The sequence below is a fragment of the Bombina bombina genome, chromosome 9 (genome assembly GCF_027579735.1).
Source record: "Bombina bombina isolate aBomBom1 chromosome 9, aBomBom1.pri, whole genome shotgun sequence".
Lineage (NCBI taxonomy): Eukaryota > Metazoa > Chordata > Amphibia > Anura > Bombinatoridae > Bombina > Bombina bombina.
Genome location: NC_069507.1, coordinates 192,002,500 through 192,020,962, shown reverse-complemented (window position 1 = coordinate 192,020,962; position 18,463 = coordinate 192,002,500). Strand labels below are relative to the sequence as shown.

The 18,463-nt window shown below is 35.9% G+C and overlaps 1 protein-coding gene across 1 annotated transcript in view; it reads right to left on the bottom strand.

Annotated features, from left to right (window-relative positions):
- The window catches only part of HPSE2 (heparanase 2 (inactive)), a 556,398-nt gene that overhangs the window by 17,000 nt on the left and 520,935 nt on the right, over positions 1-18,463 (bottom strand). The window contains exon 11 of the mRNA XM_053692544.1: positions 12,593-12,739. Coding sequence (XP_053548519.1) covers positions 12,593-12,739 — 147 coding nt within the window. The remainder of the gene's footprint in view (positions 1-12,592; positions 12,740-18,463) is intronic.

Below are 18,463 nucleotides of genomic sequence, written 5' to 3'. Positions count from 1 at the left end.
AGACAAAAACAAATGGAATGGCTATGCCTTTAAGAATTTGAAGATTTCCTGAGGGTATAAAAAGCCGGCATCTGAGACTCACAAACTGAGCTTGAAAAAGGAATTGAAATGCGTTGCTCAGTTGAACTATATTAATATTGAACATTGGTCACTCTATGAATTTGAATTTATGAATTTGAATTTGAATTTTAACTTTTTTTTGCAGCTTTCTTGTAGTTTTTATCCACCTTTCACAGGTGTATCCTGTTTGGCGCCTTGATTTTTACATCACCCTGGGCTACTCTCTGTAGTGAGCTGGTGTTAAGGCTGTGAGAAGAGCCTGTGTGGATCCTATACACACCGGGATACCTGTGTTTGATGAGAGTCGGGCACGGCGCTGATCGTTCGGTACCTATGTGTAAGTACCGATATTTGTTTGTTGTATAAACTATATACACCAATTTCAAGTGGACGCTTCTGTCTCCCACCTAGACGCTGCTCAGGACCAGCTGGGAGGAATCAGAAGATTTTTCTTGCTATCATCGTGCATTGTGCTTTTGTGGAAAGCTTGGGAAGGACATCGTTTGGGACTTTCCTTTTGGGACTAATTACAAAGTTTCCATCTGAGTCCTAAAAACTTACACTTTATTTTGTGATCATATTTGTCCTTTTATCAATTTATGTGGTATTAATTTAGATGTGTTATTAATTTAGATGTGTTTTATAAGTTAGGGCCGGTCACTATCAATTGTATTAAATAAATAAATATTAGATTCATAATTTTAGAAAGAGTATTTTCAAATTGTTTATTTCATGTTTTTAAGCATTATAAAATACAATATATATTTTAATCATATGTGGTTTGTTTCACGTTTGTATTCACCACTAATTTAATTTAATCAGAGTATATGGGAATTAATTTTAACCCTTTGGTGTGAGGACCTATAAAAAACCTCTCTGCATTTGAATATATTAGATTTGAATTTTTGCACATGGTCAAACATTCAGAATTCTGAGTTTATTTTTAAAAAAACCCTTTTTAATTGTATACTTTAGCATCCACTTTGCGCACTTATATTTTGTATTATATTTAAATGTTTATCATTTTTGCAATCACTCCATTTAAACAGAAATAGCCTTGTTTTTTTTTTTATCTGTAAAAAAAACTATATATATTTTCTAAGTAGACAACCCAAGGTATTGATCTAGGCTCATTCTGGTATATTCAATGCCACCATTTCACCGCCAAATGCGATCATGTAAAAAAATGTCATCTTTTTTACAAACTTTGGGTTTCTCACTTAAATTATATACTTAAATTATATACTGCTCGTGCAATCATGGCACAAATGAATGCAAAAAGCTTTTCTGGGATCTCCTTTGTTCAGTAATAGCAGACATACATGGCTTTGCCATTGGTTTTTGGTAATTAGAATGCCGCTAATAGCAGCTAAATGCAGCCGCACACCAAACTTCTATTATTCCCAGCAGTAAAGGGGTTAATCAGGTAGCTTGTAAGGTTAGATTTAGCTGTAGTGTAGAGATTACCCTCACACCTGACACCTTCCACCCCTTGGTCGCTACCCAAACACTCCTAAACAGCTCTCTTCCTTCCCTTTCCCCCCCACTGGACACCACCATTTTAGGTACTGGTAGACAGCTTGCTAGTATTTGGTTTAGTTTTTTTTGTTATTTTTATTATTTTATATACATGTGGTTTTTAATAAGCAGTAATAGTGATCCTTGTCAACACCCCACCTCCGTGATCCCCTCAAATAGCTCTCTCTCTCACACTAACTGTGACCATCTTTAGCACAGGCAGCTGTCTGCTAGTACCTATACATAGATTATTTTTTTTTAAAATATGGATTTATTAGTTAGGGACACCCCACTCCCTCTCCCCACATATTTTTCTGTAGTATAGCTCCCCATCCTTCCCTCTCTTTTCTTTTTCTTTTTCTGCAGTGTAGGCCAATCCCACTCCTTCCACCTCCTTCTTCTCTCCCTTCTCCACTGATGGACCACCCACTTGCCTCCCAGTTTCCCGCCTGCAATTCCCGCCAGCAGATGATTATTACAGACAGTGACATATACAGTGAGCTTTAGCTTGCAATGATACATATGGGCAGTGGATCCTTTTTGTCTGCTGCCATATGTTGCGAAGGCGAGTGGACGAAATTATTCAGCAAAAATCGCTAAATATTTAAATGACACAGGAATAAATTGTATTAAATATGCACAGCATAAATGATCATTTAAGTACACTGGATGTGCAAAAGATTGATATACTTACTAGGGATGGGCGAATGTGCAAATTTTCGAATTTCGAATGTAGAACGAATGTTATTACCGAAATTCGAATTCTAAATTCGAATGTCGATAAGAACGAATATTCTTAAAAATTCGAAAATCGAATGTTATTTACAGTTTTCGAATGTCACTTTCGAATTCGAATGTTTATAATTATATTGAATGTCTACATTCGAAATTCGAATTTTTCGAATTCGAATATAAATTCGAATTTTTCAAATTCGAATATAAATTCGAATTTTTCGAATTCGAATATTGCATAATTCGAATATTACATTTAAAAGCATTAGAAATACTATTACAATCTAAATTCGAATTTTTCGAATTCGAATACACGTATTGCATAATTCGAATATTACATTTAAAGAAAAAGCATTAGAAATACTATTACAATCTAAATTCGAATTTTTCGAATTCGAATATTGCATAATTCGAATATTACATTTAAAAGCATTAGAAATACTATTACAATCCTAATTCGAATTTTTCGAATTCGAATACACGTATTGCATAATTCGAATATTACATTTAAAGAAAAAGCATTAGAAATACTATTACAATCTAAATTCGAATTTTTCGAATTCGAATACACGTATTGCATAATTCGAATATTACATTTAAAGAAAAAGCATTAGAAATACTATTACAATCTAAATTCGAATTTTTCGAATTCGAATATTGCATAATTCGAATATTACATTTAAAGAAAAACCATTAGAAATACTATTACAATCTAAATTCGAATTTTTCGAATTCAAATATTGCATAATTCGAATATTACATTTAAAGAAAAAGCATTAGAAATAGTATTACAATCTAAATTCGAATTTTTCGAATTCGAATATTTTCGAATGTAATCGTAAAATTCGAAACCGAACATTCGAAAATCGAATGTTAGAATGTTATGTAAACATTCGAAATTCGATTCGAACGAACGAATGTGTTAAAATTCGTGCCGTTTTTTCGAATGTTGCGAAACATTCGCCCATCCCTAATACTTACATATAAGTACAAAATACAAAGCGTAATTGTTTTTTTAAAAGAAAAATAGGCTTAACATGGGCGTGTATGAAATTGTCTCTCAAAATCAAGGATAATTACCTAAACATTACTCTGAAAGGAAAACCTATACATACGAAAATAATAGCAATTTGAATGTACACTGAAAGCAGTATATTTTGATATGTATTAGTCCTCCATTGCAATATTTTACATAGCAGAAAGCTCTCATTATTTCAATGGGAAACATCTCCCCACTTACAGGGACAGTCCCTTTTTTATAGAATTCCATGAGGGCTGCTATGCGGGGGGAAACCAAGTGTAGCCAGGTGAATATTTTAGAATCAGCCCCATTGTTTGTGGTTCTTTGCAAATCTCACTCAGCTCCACCCTTGAGGGGAGCACAGAATATTGTGAGGTATGGGGGTGAAGGGGAAAAAAGATATCTATCTAACCCTTTGGGATATTAGTTACATCTTGTATTTTACTAATATGGATATTCTGACTCTTTGAGAGAATTTATATCGCTGGTGTTAATAACTTTCAGCTAGCTGATAGCCATTAAAAAGGCTGCAGAAAAACTTAACACATCTGGCATTTTACAAAGACATTGAATTTTTTTTTTTTTGCACTTGCCAAATTACAATTTACAATGGCTGAAGGTTTTCCTCAGCTACCATTGATCAACTGGAGCTGAAAAACAATAATTGATGCTAAGTTTACACTGGGCTCATTAACAATTTACAGCTTGTTGCTAATGAACTTAAAAGACCATTAAACGTTGGATAACAAACATTTCCAATAAAATCATATGAATATTTAAGAATTATGTTGACTCTAAATAATATTTAGGATATATAAATATAAAGCATTATTACATTCTGAAAAATAACATAATTAATAAAGAATTCATAATTATATAAGATACTGTTTAAACGCAAATAGAAAAAAATATATTAACTAAACTTAGGAAAATTACATTAATGTAAACAAAATAATATATTATTTTTTTATAGTCTTTTGTTGCACAGGTGATGGTATAATTTTAACCATGAGTCTCTGAGACTACCAAGCTGATGAACTAAAAAAAGGACCACTAAATATGGTAGAATAGCATAATCAATAAACGCATAATAAAGAGACAATGCAAAAGCACATTGTTTCCTTCCTAATGCATCATGTGATAGAAATCAGCCAATTACAAAATGCATATATATATATATATATATATATATCCCGACTCATTAACAAATTAACTTCACCTACCTAACAGATGCCCTCATCTATCTCCTCACTAATATCATTCTCACCTTTCCATTTCTACCTCCTGTTTCCCATCCTCCTACCCATCTAGATTGTAAGTTCCCACGGGAATAGGGCCCTCAATTCCCCTGTATTTGTCTGTAAAATGTTGTCTCTTTTTGTATTGTTTCTCCGTTGTACTTTTATCCTTGTACCCATGGGCAGCGCTCCAGAATCTGTTGGCACTTTATAAATAAAGAATAATAATAATATCCCGTGAATCTTGCACATGCTCAGTAGGAGCTGGTGCCTCTTAAAGTGTGCATAGAAAAAGATTGTGCCTATTTAGATAATGGAAGTGAATTGGAAAATTGTTTAAAATTGAATCATGGAAGTTTAATTTTGAATTGACTGTCCCTTTAAAAGAAAATTGGTATAGGGTGATGATTTATGAAAACAAATTGAGGAAGTATGTAATCCAAAATCAAACAAAACACTTTACAACAGTAATTGAAACTCAGCATTTAAAAAAAAAACAATTTTTTAAAAATTGCATGTATTTCTAGAAAAAAAAAACACTCTTTTAAAAACTCTTTTATACACTCTTTTATGTATCATACTATGATTCATTAAATTATGAAAGAACTCACCAAAATTTAGTATCTCTGCTGCATAGAATAATGTAGAAATAATGTTGTAATATATTTGCCTTACTGGAGAGTTTTAGTGACTCTGTCTTACTGCCTTCTGTTGTTTCCAAATTCCTCCATATAAGTGCTTAAAAGCAAATGAATGAATGCATATGCATAGGAGTTTAAAGGACATATTTAGACCATCCACAGTTACATATTAAATGTCATTAGTTTCTTGTAATACATTGTAAAACTTTCGTTCAACCTAATGTTATTTTATTTTGTTTTGTCAAGACCACCAGATATTATTGGCACTGAAAGTATTACTAAGAGAATTCAATCATAACAAACTGAGATGTCAGGTCAATTTATATATTTTTCAAAAATATTATTTAATGTTGGCACAATATTTCGAACATCATTTGTTGTTAAACCAGATAACATTGCAATATTTATTTAATAAACTCCACCGCCTATCTTTATGGTCTCCCACGTCTTATTCTGAAGATATTTTGGGAGCTGTGTTTAACTACTTTGTACAATAAAAAGATCACATTACCATAGCTGGCAAAAGTGTTTAAAACAAAATCCAAACATGTCCAAACCTCTTTAAGATTAAGAACATTTGTTTGGAAATGTAGGAATCTCAGAATTCTACCAATCTTTACAGAGATGTTAAATGTTTGGGTTTGGATCCAAAGGTCTGGATGAAGTACTAAATCTCAGGACATTAATCTAAGCCAGGAATGACACACTAAACACTACAAAATCTTTCAAGCACTGTGTCTGCTTTCTTGTTTAAGAGGGTCATGGGTAGAATTTGAGATTTTACAATGTTATGGCTTTGAGAAGTGCTCCCTTATATTGCAAATGACAATTTTAAAACACTCTTGCAACATATGAAAAGCAGCTACTAGCAAACGACTAAAACAATTTCAATTATTCATGGATTATGAGTTTATTCTGTTTATTAAGGAAACCAAGTGCAACAATCTCTCTTGTTTCCTTTATATATCAACAAAAATTTGTTATAATACTATCAGGGATTTCATTATTTTAAATGGAAACACACTATGATTTCTATTCTATATTATCCTTAGGTATTGTCAGTGCTTAGGTCTATAAATAAAGTATCTTCATATAAATGTAGATAATATATATATATATTTTTTTTTATACATGCAACACACATATATACAAAATCATATTTAGATAATATTACAGCCCCCCATGGGGTACTTAACTGATTATTAGTGGGACAGTGGGTGAGATGTCACAATAGTGTGTCCAACCGTCGCCAGATTTGTTGAAAAACACTATTACTATGGTAACTGGACCTTACATTATAGAAGTTAAAGGGACAATCTACTTGAAAATTGTTATTGTTTAAAAGGATAGATAATTCCTTTATTACCCATTCCCCAGTTTTGCATACTGCACACTGTTGTATTTTTTGAATTTCCTTTACCTTTTAGGGCCTGCATAAATAAGGCACTCACCAGGCTATTTTAAATTGCTAAATTTTAATAAGTAGGTCAATAAGTATGAGTCATTGAATTTATGAACAAATATTTTATTTAAAGGACCAGTCAACACATTAGATTTGCATAATCAACAAATGCAAGATAACAAGACAATACAATAGCACTTACTCTGAACTTCAAATGAGTAGTAGATTTTTTAATAACAAATTTCAAAGTTATGTATATTTCCACTCCCCTTATACCATGTGATAGTAATCAGCCAATCACAAACGCATATACATATAGCCTGTGAATTCTTGCACATGCTCAGTAGGATCTGGTGACTCAAAAAATTGTAAATATAAAAGAATGTGCACTTTTTTTTAATGGAAGTAAATTGGAAAGTTGTTTAAAATGACATGCTGTATCTGAATCATGAAAATTTAATTTAACCTGAGTGTCCCTTTAAGGGAAACTTTTTGTTTTGTTTTATTATATGTTTAAATTTATTGATATACATATAGGGGTAGATTTATTATATGCCGAGCGGACATGATTTGCTTTAGCGAAGCATGTCGTTATATTCTTTTTACTTTACTATCACTTTAAGGACATATGACGTACAAGGGGTTAATGTTTTTTTCTGCTTCTTTACATTTTCTTCACTTTTCAACTTGGTGCAGGATATAATCTTATAAGAACATACACTCCCACACTAAATTCTGGTAGTAAATAATAGCTCTGAGTAGCATTATTTAGTCAATTATTAAATTTACATTTTTCATGCAGCTTATCCATAAACAAGTATAGCAGTTGTGAAGTGATGATTCAAACAGTAGGGGGCAGGATATCCTTCCAGACTTCATTTATAGTCAAACTAAATATATAAGACAACATTAAAGTAAATACATTTATTATTATTTCTTTTGCTGGAATATTTAACAAATGCTAAACAATGAATAACAATTCTGAAGGAAGAGGCCCATATGTATACAATATATTGTCTGTTTGCAGACAGTTTTAAATGTTTTAACAAGCAACCTTCAACTGGTGAAGAAGCACAGCGGGGCTTCATACTGTAAGAAGATGGGCTATAAAATGTAAAGCTTTCACTCAAACTGGATTGCTTGTGCGTGTGTGTAACTGAAAGCAGGCATTGCACACTATACAGCTCCGAGCCTAAAGTCACACATAGAAAAAATTTGCAGTTAATTATTATTCAAAGAACATATTTATAAATCTTTCTTTCATGCATTTAACACATGAATTTTTTTTTTTATATATATATATATATATATATATATATATATATTCACACACATACCTATACAGTAATATATATATATATATTCACACACATACCTATACAGTAATATATATATATATATATATATATTCACACACATACCTATACAGTAATATATATATATATATATATATATATATATACATATATATATATATGTATATACATAAATATATATATCTTCTCTGCGTATGTGTTTTTCTATTTATATACTAATTTGTTTATTTAACAAAATATGTGGTATATGCTACTTTACTCGTGTAGTTATAGTTCAGGAAAAGTAATTACTTATCAAACTGGTGTTCCACTTGCATGAAGAATACTATAAGACAAAAGCTGGAAACGAGATGGGTTCCTGCTGGTAATGTGGTCTATGTGTTGGTTAGAAACAGAGTGAAACAGCGTGGTGCACTTGTTTACATTTTACTATGCAGTGAATTTACTGGCATCATAAATCCAAGGAAGCTCTTTAAGTACACATTAATTTGTCTGGGATTTCTGCATTTCTCAGCTACATCTGAATTCTATTCTGTTCAAAAAAATTGAAGATTTTAAAGAAAAATGTGTGGCCCACTTGGGTATGTTTAACTGATAAGATTTCAAATATACACAAGTTGTAAATAGTAATTGATGTTCTGTGTATTTGTTACTAGCTACTGGAAATTAATAGGTGGTGATTCAAAACTCTGGTATCCCTCAGGGATACAGATTTCAATTATCTTCTGCAAGACACCAAATCATTTTAATTTTTCAGATTTGTGTGCTAGAAAGTGGTTATTCTATTCTAGGGAATGTATTCCAATCCATTAGAAAGGCTATGCAAAGTAATGTGCATATATTTTCAAAAAGTTTTCAGTATCCTTTTTTTCAATGTTAAACTTTTTGTGCATGTTAGATACATTTGTACAAATAACGTTTTGGCATTGCCATGCTATTTTTTTTCTTTTAGATAGCTCAGCTCTAACTGTAACATATCTATTATTTTTGTCAGATATTCTTTATCTTAGAATGACACGTTTTTCATGTTCTATTAAAGTTTAAACATTTTTAACATAAAAAAACAATAATGCTCAAACACAAAGGGGTCGATTTCAATATTAAAAATCCTGTTTATTGGCTGTTTTTTGGCTACCAATCCATGTTTCTCAAGTTCTGATCACAATCTAAGCAATAACATTATAGGGCCGAATTATCATGGCCTGGATGGGGCCAAATACCCCTGTTTCCGCGCATGCCTTCAGGCTCGCCGGTAACAAGACTTAAGAAGCAGCGTACAGCAATCAGCCATATCTCATATGATCTGGTTGATTGATACAGCCCGCTAGCAGCCGATTGGCCGCAAATCTGCAGGGGGCGGCATTGCACAAGCAGTTCACCAGAACTACTTGTGCAATGATAAATGCCGACAGCGTATGCTGTCAGCATTTATTGATGTGCGGCGGACATGATCGCTACAGCGGATCATGTCCGGCCGCACAATGATAAATCTACCCCTATGTCCTTAGTAGGAATATGTCAGATCGCATCCGAGCAGAAAGCAGGAAACTCGTCCATACAATGTATGAGCAGCATCTGCTTTGGAGATTACAATCTCTTCAACCACCGTATACATCAATATATGGTCTAGATTCATTAAACCTATATTCAGCACTTTTGTATTTTTCCTCAGTAGTGGTCGTTGTCTAGGACTGACACCTTTGAATAGAAAAGCAAGACACCTAATGGTCACTTGTAGACATTTATTAGATATTCAGTAGTCTATAACAGTCTTTTACAAACGTTTATCAAATGATACATAAAAATCACTATAGATGTTAAAGGTGATTTTGCAGAATAATCATTAGATAAAACTTTTCTACAGGATTGTGATCCAGTACAGCCATCACATTCACAAATTCCTTTTTTAAATGAACAAATTAATGAATTAAAGGGATATGGACCCCCAAAAAAATATTTTTTGATTCAGACAGAACATACAATTGTAAAAAAAATTCAAATTTTCTTCTATTATCAATTTTTCTTTTTTCTGTTTTCATGATATTCTGTGTTGAAGAGATAGATATGTAAGTGTCTGGATCACTACATTGAAGGGGATAGTGCTGCCATATAATGCTCTAGACATTGGCATCTGTCTCTGATTTTCAACAAAAGATACAAAGAGACTTAAGAAAAAAATATAATAGAAGTAAATTATAAGGTTGTTTAAAAGTGCATGTTCTATCTGAATCATGAGAGAAAAATGTAGGGTTTCTTATACCACTTCAGAAGGAAATATGGGCAGACTTGCTGGGCTTTCTGGATGTTATGAAAATCAGAATCTCTGTTTCTCTCTGCCTTTCTGAACTTATGGATATGTATGGACCTCACACACTGTGTTTATTTTTCCACCCATATTTCATTTCTAGACCAAATTAAGTTTTAAGCTTTAACTTGCCCCTCAAGCTGCCCTAACATTCTTCCATTTCTGCTTAATATGCCTAGAAAATAAGATACTGCTTTATATTCAATCTGCTTGAAATATTACGTACTTCTGCTGATTCTCCCTATGCGGTTTGGGGAAATGATCTGCGTAGATAAAATTACATTCATCATCATCTTATAATATCCATCCCAAATGAGCCATTCCTACTCATCACCAACATAAAGTACATATCCTCTATCAACAAGACTACTCCAAGCTCAAACTCACTACTATCCATCAACAGCTCTCCTAATAGACACACTGCACCCATCAATATTCACTGCACTGTACCCATCAATATCACAGTGAACAGATTTATCTATAGCACAGTGCACCCATTAAAGCTGCGCTAAGCCATCCACGTATATTGCGCAAATCATCATGCTATTGCAAATGCCTACCATGTCAAAGCCATTAAAGTGACACCATACCTATCTCAAGCATGTTGTCTTATCTCAGTATGCACACAACACTAGAACCACTTCATTAAACCCATTTATTACACTGTACTCACCATACCCAACTCACTGCATTCATTAAAGGGACATGTTCAGGTAGAGAATGTCGTTTTAAACAACTTTCTAATTTACTTCTATCATCAAATTAATTAGGTCTCTTGGTATCTTTTGTTGAAAAGCAGGGACATAAGCTATGTTTGGATGAGACTTCTAATAGAAGTGGTAAGTAAAAACATGTCAAGGGGAATTGAAAATTCTTATAATATGCCAAAGGCTACCATTAAATAAATTATGCCTACAGCTGGAAATATCGGAATACTAAATGAGTCTTGTTTTCAGTATCTACTGGGACATTTTATGTTTCTTTCACACCTGTTGTTCTTAAAGGGATGGTAAAGTCAAAATGATATATTACATGATTCAGCTAGAGCATGCCATTTTAAACAACTTTCCATTTTAGGTATATTATCAACTTTGCTTTGTTCCTTTAGTATCCTTTATTGAAAAGTAGGCTCCAAAGCAGCAGTGCACTACTGGAAGATTAATACATCTGGTAATCTACTGAAAGGGGCATTTATGTGCAATCACCAACAAGCCCCCAGTAGTGCACTACTGCTCCTTAGCCTACCTAGGTATGCTGTTCAACAAATAATACCACAACAACAGCATACATTTGATAATAGAAGTAAACTGGAAAAAATCTTTAATATTATACAGGTAGGCTAAATTATGAAAGTTTAGTTTTGACTTTACTGCTTTTTAAGCTTATTCCACTAACCCACCTATAATGCTTTTTACTTATCCACACTTAGGGGTCGATTTAACAAAGGCTGAATGGCCCCTGTTTCCCTTGTTTCCACGTTAGCATTCAGGCTCGCCGGAAACAGGAGTTAAGAAGCAGCGGTCTTAAGATCTTGAATCTGCAGGTGCGGCTTTGCACAAGCAGTTCACTAGAACTGCTTGTGCAATGCTGAATGCTGACAGCGTATGCTGTCCGCATTCAGCGATGTCTGGTGGACATGATATGCTGCAGGGTATCATGTCCGCTAGGCATTGTTAAATCGGACCCTTAGCTATCTACATCAACAAACTGAGAGTGCACTCATCCTTCACTAACACATTGTATGCATCCATGCCTAGTACCCTTTGTAATTATGGGAAAACTGCACTGGAAAAAAATGTTTTAATGATTAAGTTGCTTGAATCTTCTATACAGAATCATGTAATGTTAGTCCTTGAATAAGTGTTAACATGTGTGGTCTTATAGAGTTGTAATCAACGTTCTGAAACTACAGTCTAGGATCTCATATGTAAAACAGGTGTTATGTAAGATAGGGAACTTGTGCACAATCTTTTTGAGAAAGAGGTGGTTGCATGTGAACAGTAAAGGTGTAAAGATGCTACATTTGATGATGTGGCAACAGATGATACTAGTTTGTTTAACAGAAATGGGAACAAAGGAGATGATAATGAAAAGAAATATATTAATATGGTAGCTTATGTTTATTTTTACATAAACAGGCACTATCTTATAATACATATGAATTATATACTCAATAGTGCACATCGTTACAGGCCTTCATACATACAATCCCTTCTTTCATATACTACCACTCTGAAATTCCTTGTTTTCTTATTATTCATTATTTCTTCTCTATCAACTTGGCTTAATGGCTTTATTGATTAGCATAGAACTTTGTTTGAAGGGAAAAAAGAGGACATATTGTTTATGATATACTTACTTTGACTGGATTCCTTCACTACCAAATGGTTGAAGGAGATACTGATGAACAGTCCTATCTCGTAAAGTTCCCGCAAGTTTGATTTTTTTTCTTGATCGATGTAAGTTGATAATATACAGTGTTATCGATCCCCGGACATAATTATGGCTGAGCAATTTTGGGGAAAAAACAATAAACAGCGTTACTTACAATGCATATCCTAATTCTACTATCAGACAAAACATTTGAACTTTATTTGTAGAAAACAGATTATTATGAGCTTTATTAAGCAGTTAAAATGGGTATATGTTACAAGTTTATTAATTAAAGGTGTAGTCTTTTTTTCTTTCATTGACATGTAGTTTTCTCCAAAACAGATTGTTTAGATAAGGGGATGATCATTAAGATGTTCCCACAATCAATTATGGTTTCTAACCTTGTAGGTCATATAGCTTCTTCATGTAGGTATGTTTTCCTATTTTGAGATCTTTACTAATTCATATGGATGTTTATCCTCTTTGCAAGTTTTACATTTTGGTATTGTTGCACAGGTGTTTGTTGACCAGATTACAAGTAGAGCACTAATGCTAACGCAGAACGTAATAACAATATCCTTGAACCACTCTAAAATTAGAGAACAAATTGATATTACAAGTCCATGGTAAAACAGATTTAGCAAAGAAGATTTAGCAGGGTCGACATCAATCTAGCGCACCCATTACTTTCAATGGATATCACAACCACAATAAATATTATTGATATTACAAAAAAAGTTATGGGTTGGGCTTCAGCATTAGCTCAAGAATTAGCGCAACCTGAGACCTGAAGTAAACTGTAAGGGTTAAAAAAAGTTTCACAAAACACATGTATATATATAGTCTTTCACATTGCTTTTGCCACTTCTGCTTAAAAAATTCAAGCAGTTCAGGTTTGTTTGATTGCTTGTAATCATCCATCTTCCTCCTGATCACATTCCAGAGGTTTTCAATAGGGTTCAGGTTTGGAAATTGGATTGGTCATGGCAGGGTCTTGATCTGGTGGTCCTCCATCCACAACTTGATTGGCCTGGCTATGTAGTATTGAGCATTGTCCTACTGGAAAACTAATTTTTAGAGTTGGGGAACATTGTGGGAGCAGAAGTATTCAAGTTGTTTTCCAGAATAACCTTGTACATGGCTTGATTCATGCATCCTTCACAAAGATATATATGCCAGTTTCCAGCATTGCTGAAGCACCCCCAGATCATCACTGATCCTCCACCAAATTTCACAGTGGATGCGAGACACTTTGGCTTGCAGGCCTCTCCAGGACCAGGACTTTATCTAAATATTAGACAACCAGGTGTTGGGCAAAGCTAAAAATTGGACTAATCAGAGAAGATGACCATACTCTAATACTCTACAGTCCAACCCTTAGGTCTTTGCAAACCTCAGCCTGGATCGTCAATGCTTCTGATTGATTTAGTGATTATTTCTAGCTTTGCATGACTTCAGCCCTATCCTGACGCTCACTGTATCCCTCTGACTGTTTTGGAATTCAACAGATACAGACATTGGAATGGCAACCATACATGTAGAGATGCTGATTTAAAAAAAAAAATTGAGTGGTTTTTATTTGTTTTCATATAAATATATACTCTGATTGTGTTGAGTCACATGGGACCTCTGATTGGCTGAAGAGATCCCATGTGACTCAACACACCCCCTTTCATAGATCTTCCAAGCGCCCTGGATGCCACGGATGATGACACACAGAGGAGACGTGCAGAGTTTGTGCGGTGACTTGATACAACTACTAGTTGTAGAGCACAGGCTTCTCCAGTTTTCCTACACTCCCGCAATTGACTGTTTAATCCTTGTGCCGCACCATATGGTCCTTAGATATGGACACGGTCTATACATTTGACCCTTTGACCTACATTTGATGTGGGTGTTGTTGCTGGCTATACCCTACACCGATTTGGTGACCGAATCTTTATTTTCTATATATACAGCCTTTATAAAGAAGCGAAGAGCGATTTACATATGGTAAAGACACTAGTGCATACTTTCTTCGTATACACACACACACACACACACACACACATATATATATATATATATATATATATATATATATATATATATATATATAAATAATTTCTTATAAGTGAAGAACATAGGAATATGAGGTATTACTAACACACCTTCCGCTTTAGCACAGTTGGCGTAGCTAAATGGATGAATTTTATGGGGGGGGAGTTAGCATGGTCATGATACCAAAAGTCTTGAAGTTAACATGCCTGCGTCCTTTGCTCTTGTGCTAACTTTTTACTTTCAGCTTGTAATACCATAGCTTACCTAGTGGTGCTGATGTTTTTTCTTGAGTGCAGTTAGCACTAATGAGGAATAAAAATGTATTGCTCCACTTGTAATATAGCCCTTTGTGTACTAGGTGGAATTATGAAGCTCATATGGACTTTTCTTAAAACCAGTTAAAATATTGAGCTGTTAGGGACCTTACATTGGGATTTTGATAATGTTGGGGAAATTAATAAGGGATTAATTAATAAGGGATGATGTCACATGATTAAAAGGTATGTTATAAGGCTGAAGTCCCATTTCCATTTGTTGTATGATCTGACATTGTGTCACGTTAGCGAGCAGTCAGAGGCTACCTTCATATGACATTTGTTTTGGGTTTCAGTGCACCACAGGTATTTGGAGATGTTAATATGGTATGCTATGGAAAAGACTGAGCTATCTTTAGGGGTTTTGGTTTATTTGCGAGTGAAATGCTAGTGAGTGCCATGGAATTGTTGCTTGGCAGTGCAAGTACTAGATAAGGTCTCATATTTGGCACATTGTGGTGGGATTCCTTGTCCTGAGTTAAAGCTTTGGTTTTAACCCCTTGAGTGCTAATAATGGCTCAGAGCCATCATTAGCACTCAACAACCTTTTTTGCAATCTGGGGCCCCCATCCGCCCCTATCCCGGCGATCAGGCCTGCATAGTGACAGGCATCGCCGGGGCTTCCCGTTATGTGCGGTGACATCACACGCAATGACGTGATGACGTCACCGCACAACTTTATTTAAAATTGTCAATACAAAGTATAGGGAAAGGGGGCATGCTGCTTAGAAACCTGTTTCTCTGGGATCTAAGCAGCTACAGACCCCCAAGACCCACCGTTGGAAAGGTAATGGTAATCACCTTACCTTTCCAATATTATAATAAGTAATGGGGATGGGGGAAAAAATAAAAAAGTAAAAAAAAATGTTTTTTGAAAATAGTAAAAAACAGAAAAATATTAAATTCAGCTTAGCACTAGTGGTACTGATGTAAATAGACAGCTGGTTATAGAAACAATTTATATATCTGGGAAGGATGTACTGAACCTTGTAGGGAGTCCCTCATTCCCAATGGGATGGACTTGGTTTAAAGTTGCTTCCATGGGCGTCTGCATAAATATTTACAGGGGGGATCAAAGAAATAAAAAGTCCCAAGTCAGTTGCAATGTGCAGCAGGGAGATTTACTTAATGTGCACATTAACTACAAATTATATTAAATTTGATGGTTCAGTGGCATCCAAACAATTGCTGAAATAGGTTCTTACATTTATATTTATATAAGGGCAAATGACCTGTCATGAGATGCAGGACATATGCAGGACACAGCAATGATGGTACAACTCTATTTTATTGCAGAGCATAACAATACACATCTAGTCAGGTTGATTGTACTAAACTAACTGCGACACAGACAACGGACCTAAGCCCCGCCCACATACTAGTGACATCACATCCTGCTCTCATCACATCTTCCCCTTTTTCAAAGGCAAAGCATACATTTGCATATAATAAATAACAAGGTACACCAACAGGGTATACAACAACATTTTTGTTTTTGAACATTATAAAAACAGATAGATTATGTGACAGACCCTTCTGTCAGGACTGAAGGAGTTAATTGTGTTTAGCTAAGAAACTAATTTCTAAAGACAGAGTTGCTGGCTCCAGCTATAATCTAATTAGTGCTAAGCATTCTATTGTTTGATCACCTCCAGAGAGAAAACGCCTAAGTGATAAGAAGGGCCAAGAGTGTCTTGTGGTTGAAGTGTTTAAGTAATATAATTCTATTGTATCATGTCAAAGGGCTTGTTCCCTCCATGTAATGTACAACAGCCTTTCAACCCCCATCTGGGGGGGGGGGGTTCAGACCTGCATAAATACTAGGCATAGCCTTTTAATAAATATCATTCTGTTTTAAACCTGAAAACTGGCTTGGTTGTGAATTGCTGATTCCCTATGCAGGACATTGTTCATCTGGTATTAACCTTGGTATCCTGTTGGTACTGTAACATTGGTGGCAGCGACGGAATGAACCTTATCGCCCAGAAGAGCAACTACACAAGCCAGTAACCTCAGGAAGAGGGGGATTATTACAATACTGACTAAGATGGAAAAGAGAAAAGTAAATTTTGCAGCTTTTAAAAACTTCCTGGAAACAGAAGGAGAGATTGATGGGTACCTTGCGGATTTTGAGAGGCAATGTGCACTACACAAGGTACCCGCAGAGGACTGGGTCACGATATTATCTGGAAAATTATCCGGCCGGGCCAGAGAGGCTTTTTGGGCCATTCCAGATGAGGAAGTCAGGGATTATAATACTGTAAAAGAGGCTCTCCAGGTATGCGGTTACACCGGAGGCATACCGGAGGCGGTTCAGAGACACTGTTAAAGTAGCTGGAGATTCCTACCTTGAGTGGGCATGTAAGGTGCACCGCACAGCAGCTCACTGGATAGCGGGGTGCCAAGCCGTATCTGGGGAAGAGGTGCTGCAGCTATTCCTGTTGGAACATTGCTTCGACAAGTTACCCGCAGGAGTTCGAGAGTGGGTTCGGGACCGTAAACCCTCCACCCTGCAGGAAGCGGCTCGCTTGGCAGATGAGTATACGGATGCCCGCAAACTGGACACTGCTACCACTAAGCCCCCTGCTAGAGTGGAGTACAGACCCCCAGTCACCCCAGCAGCTGCCAGTTACCAAACCCCGGCGCACCACTATACCACACGGCCTCCGGCCACGAACTACCCTCAGAGAGCCCTGCGGTGCTACTCACAACCTATTCGGTGCTTTAGATGTAAGCAACTAGGGCACAAAAGACCAGAGTGTCCCCTAAATGCAGCGAACCAAGCGCAGTCCTGGAGAAGACCCGCCGGCGGAATCCCGCGTAATCCTCAGCCTGCGGCCCGCTACATAGAGGCGCAAGAATGCTGGAGCATCCTACATGAGGCAGACCTTGTGCAAGCTGCCCACCGGAATAACCGGCAACTGGTTAAAGTGAATGGGAAGAAGGTCAGTGGTCTACGGGATACTGGTGCTACCATGACCTTGCTTCAAAAGAACTTGGTGTCTGAGAAACAGTACACTGGAGACACTGTGGCTGTGAGGGTAGCAAGGGGCGATGTGTTCAGCCTACCTGTTGCCAGGGTACATTTGGATTGGGGAGTGGGCGCTAGACCTGTGAATGTGGGGGTCAAGAAGGACTTACCTGCTGATGTTCTTCTTGGAAATGACTTGGCCCCCCTTGTTTCTGCCTACGCTCCTATGGGTCCCGCTGATGTTAACTCTGTGACTACCCATGCCCAGATCCGTGCAGCAGAGACTGACCCACCTGCTGCTAAGCCCCAGGACGCTGAGCTCAGTAAATCTCTATCCGCTATTGATATGTGGAGGTCCCGTTACAATGCGCTGATGAAGGAGAAGAGGAGCGCAGAGGAAAAAGCACGTTTAGAACGTGAATCTCTGCTAGACAAGCTGCACCGACAGACTGCAGAAAACACCAGCTTGAGAGTGGGACATGAATCCTTAAAGACAAACTTAGCGACACTTGAGGAGAAGCTGACGCTGGCT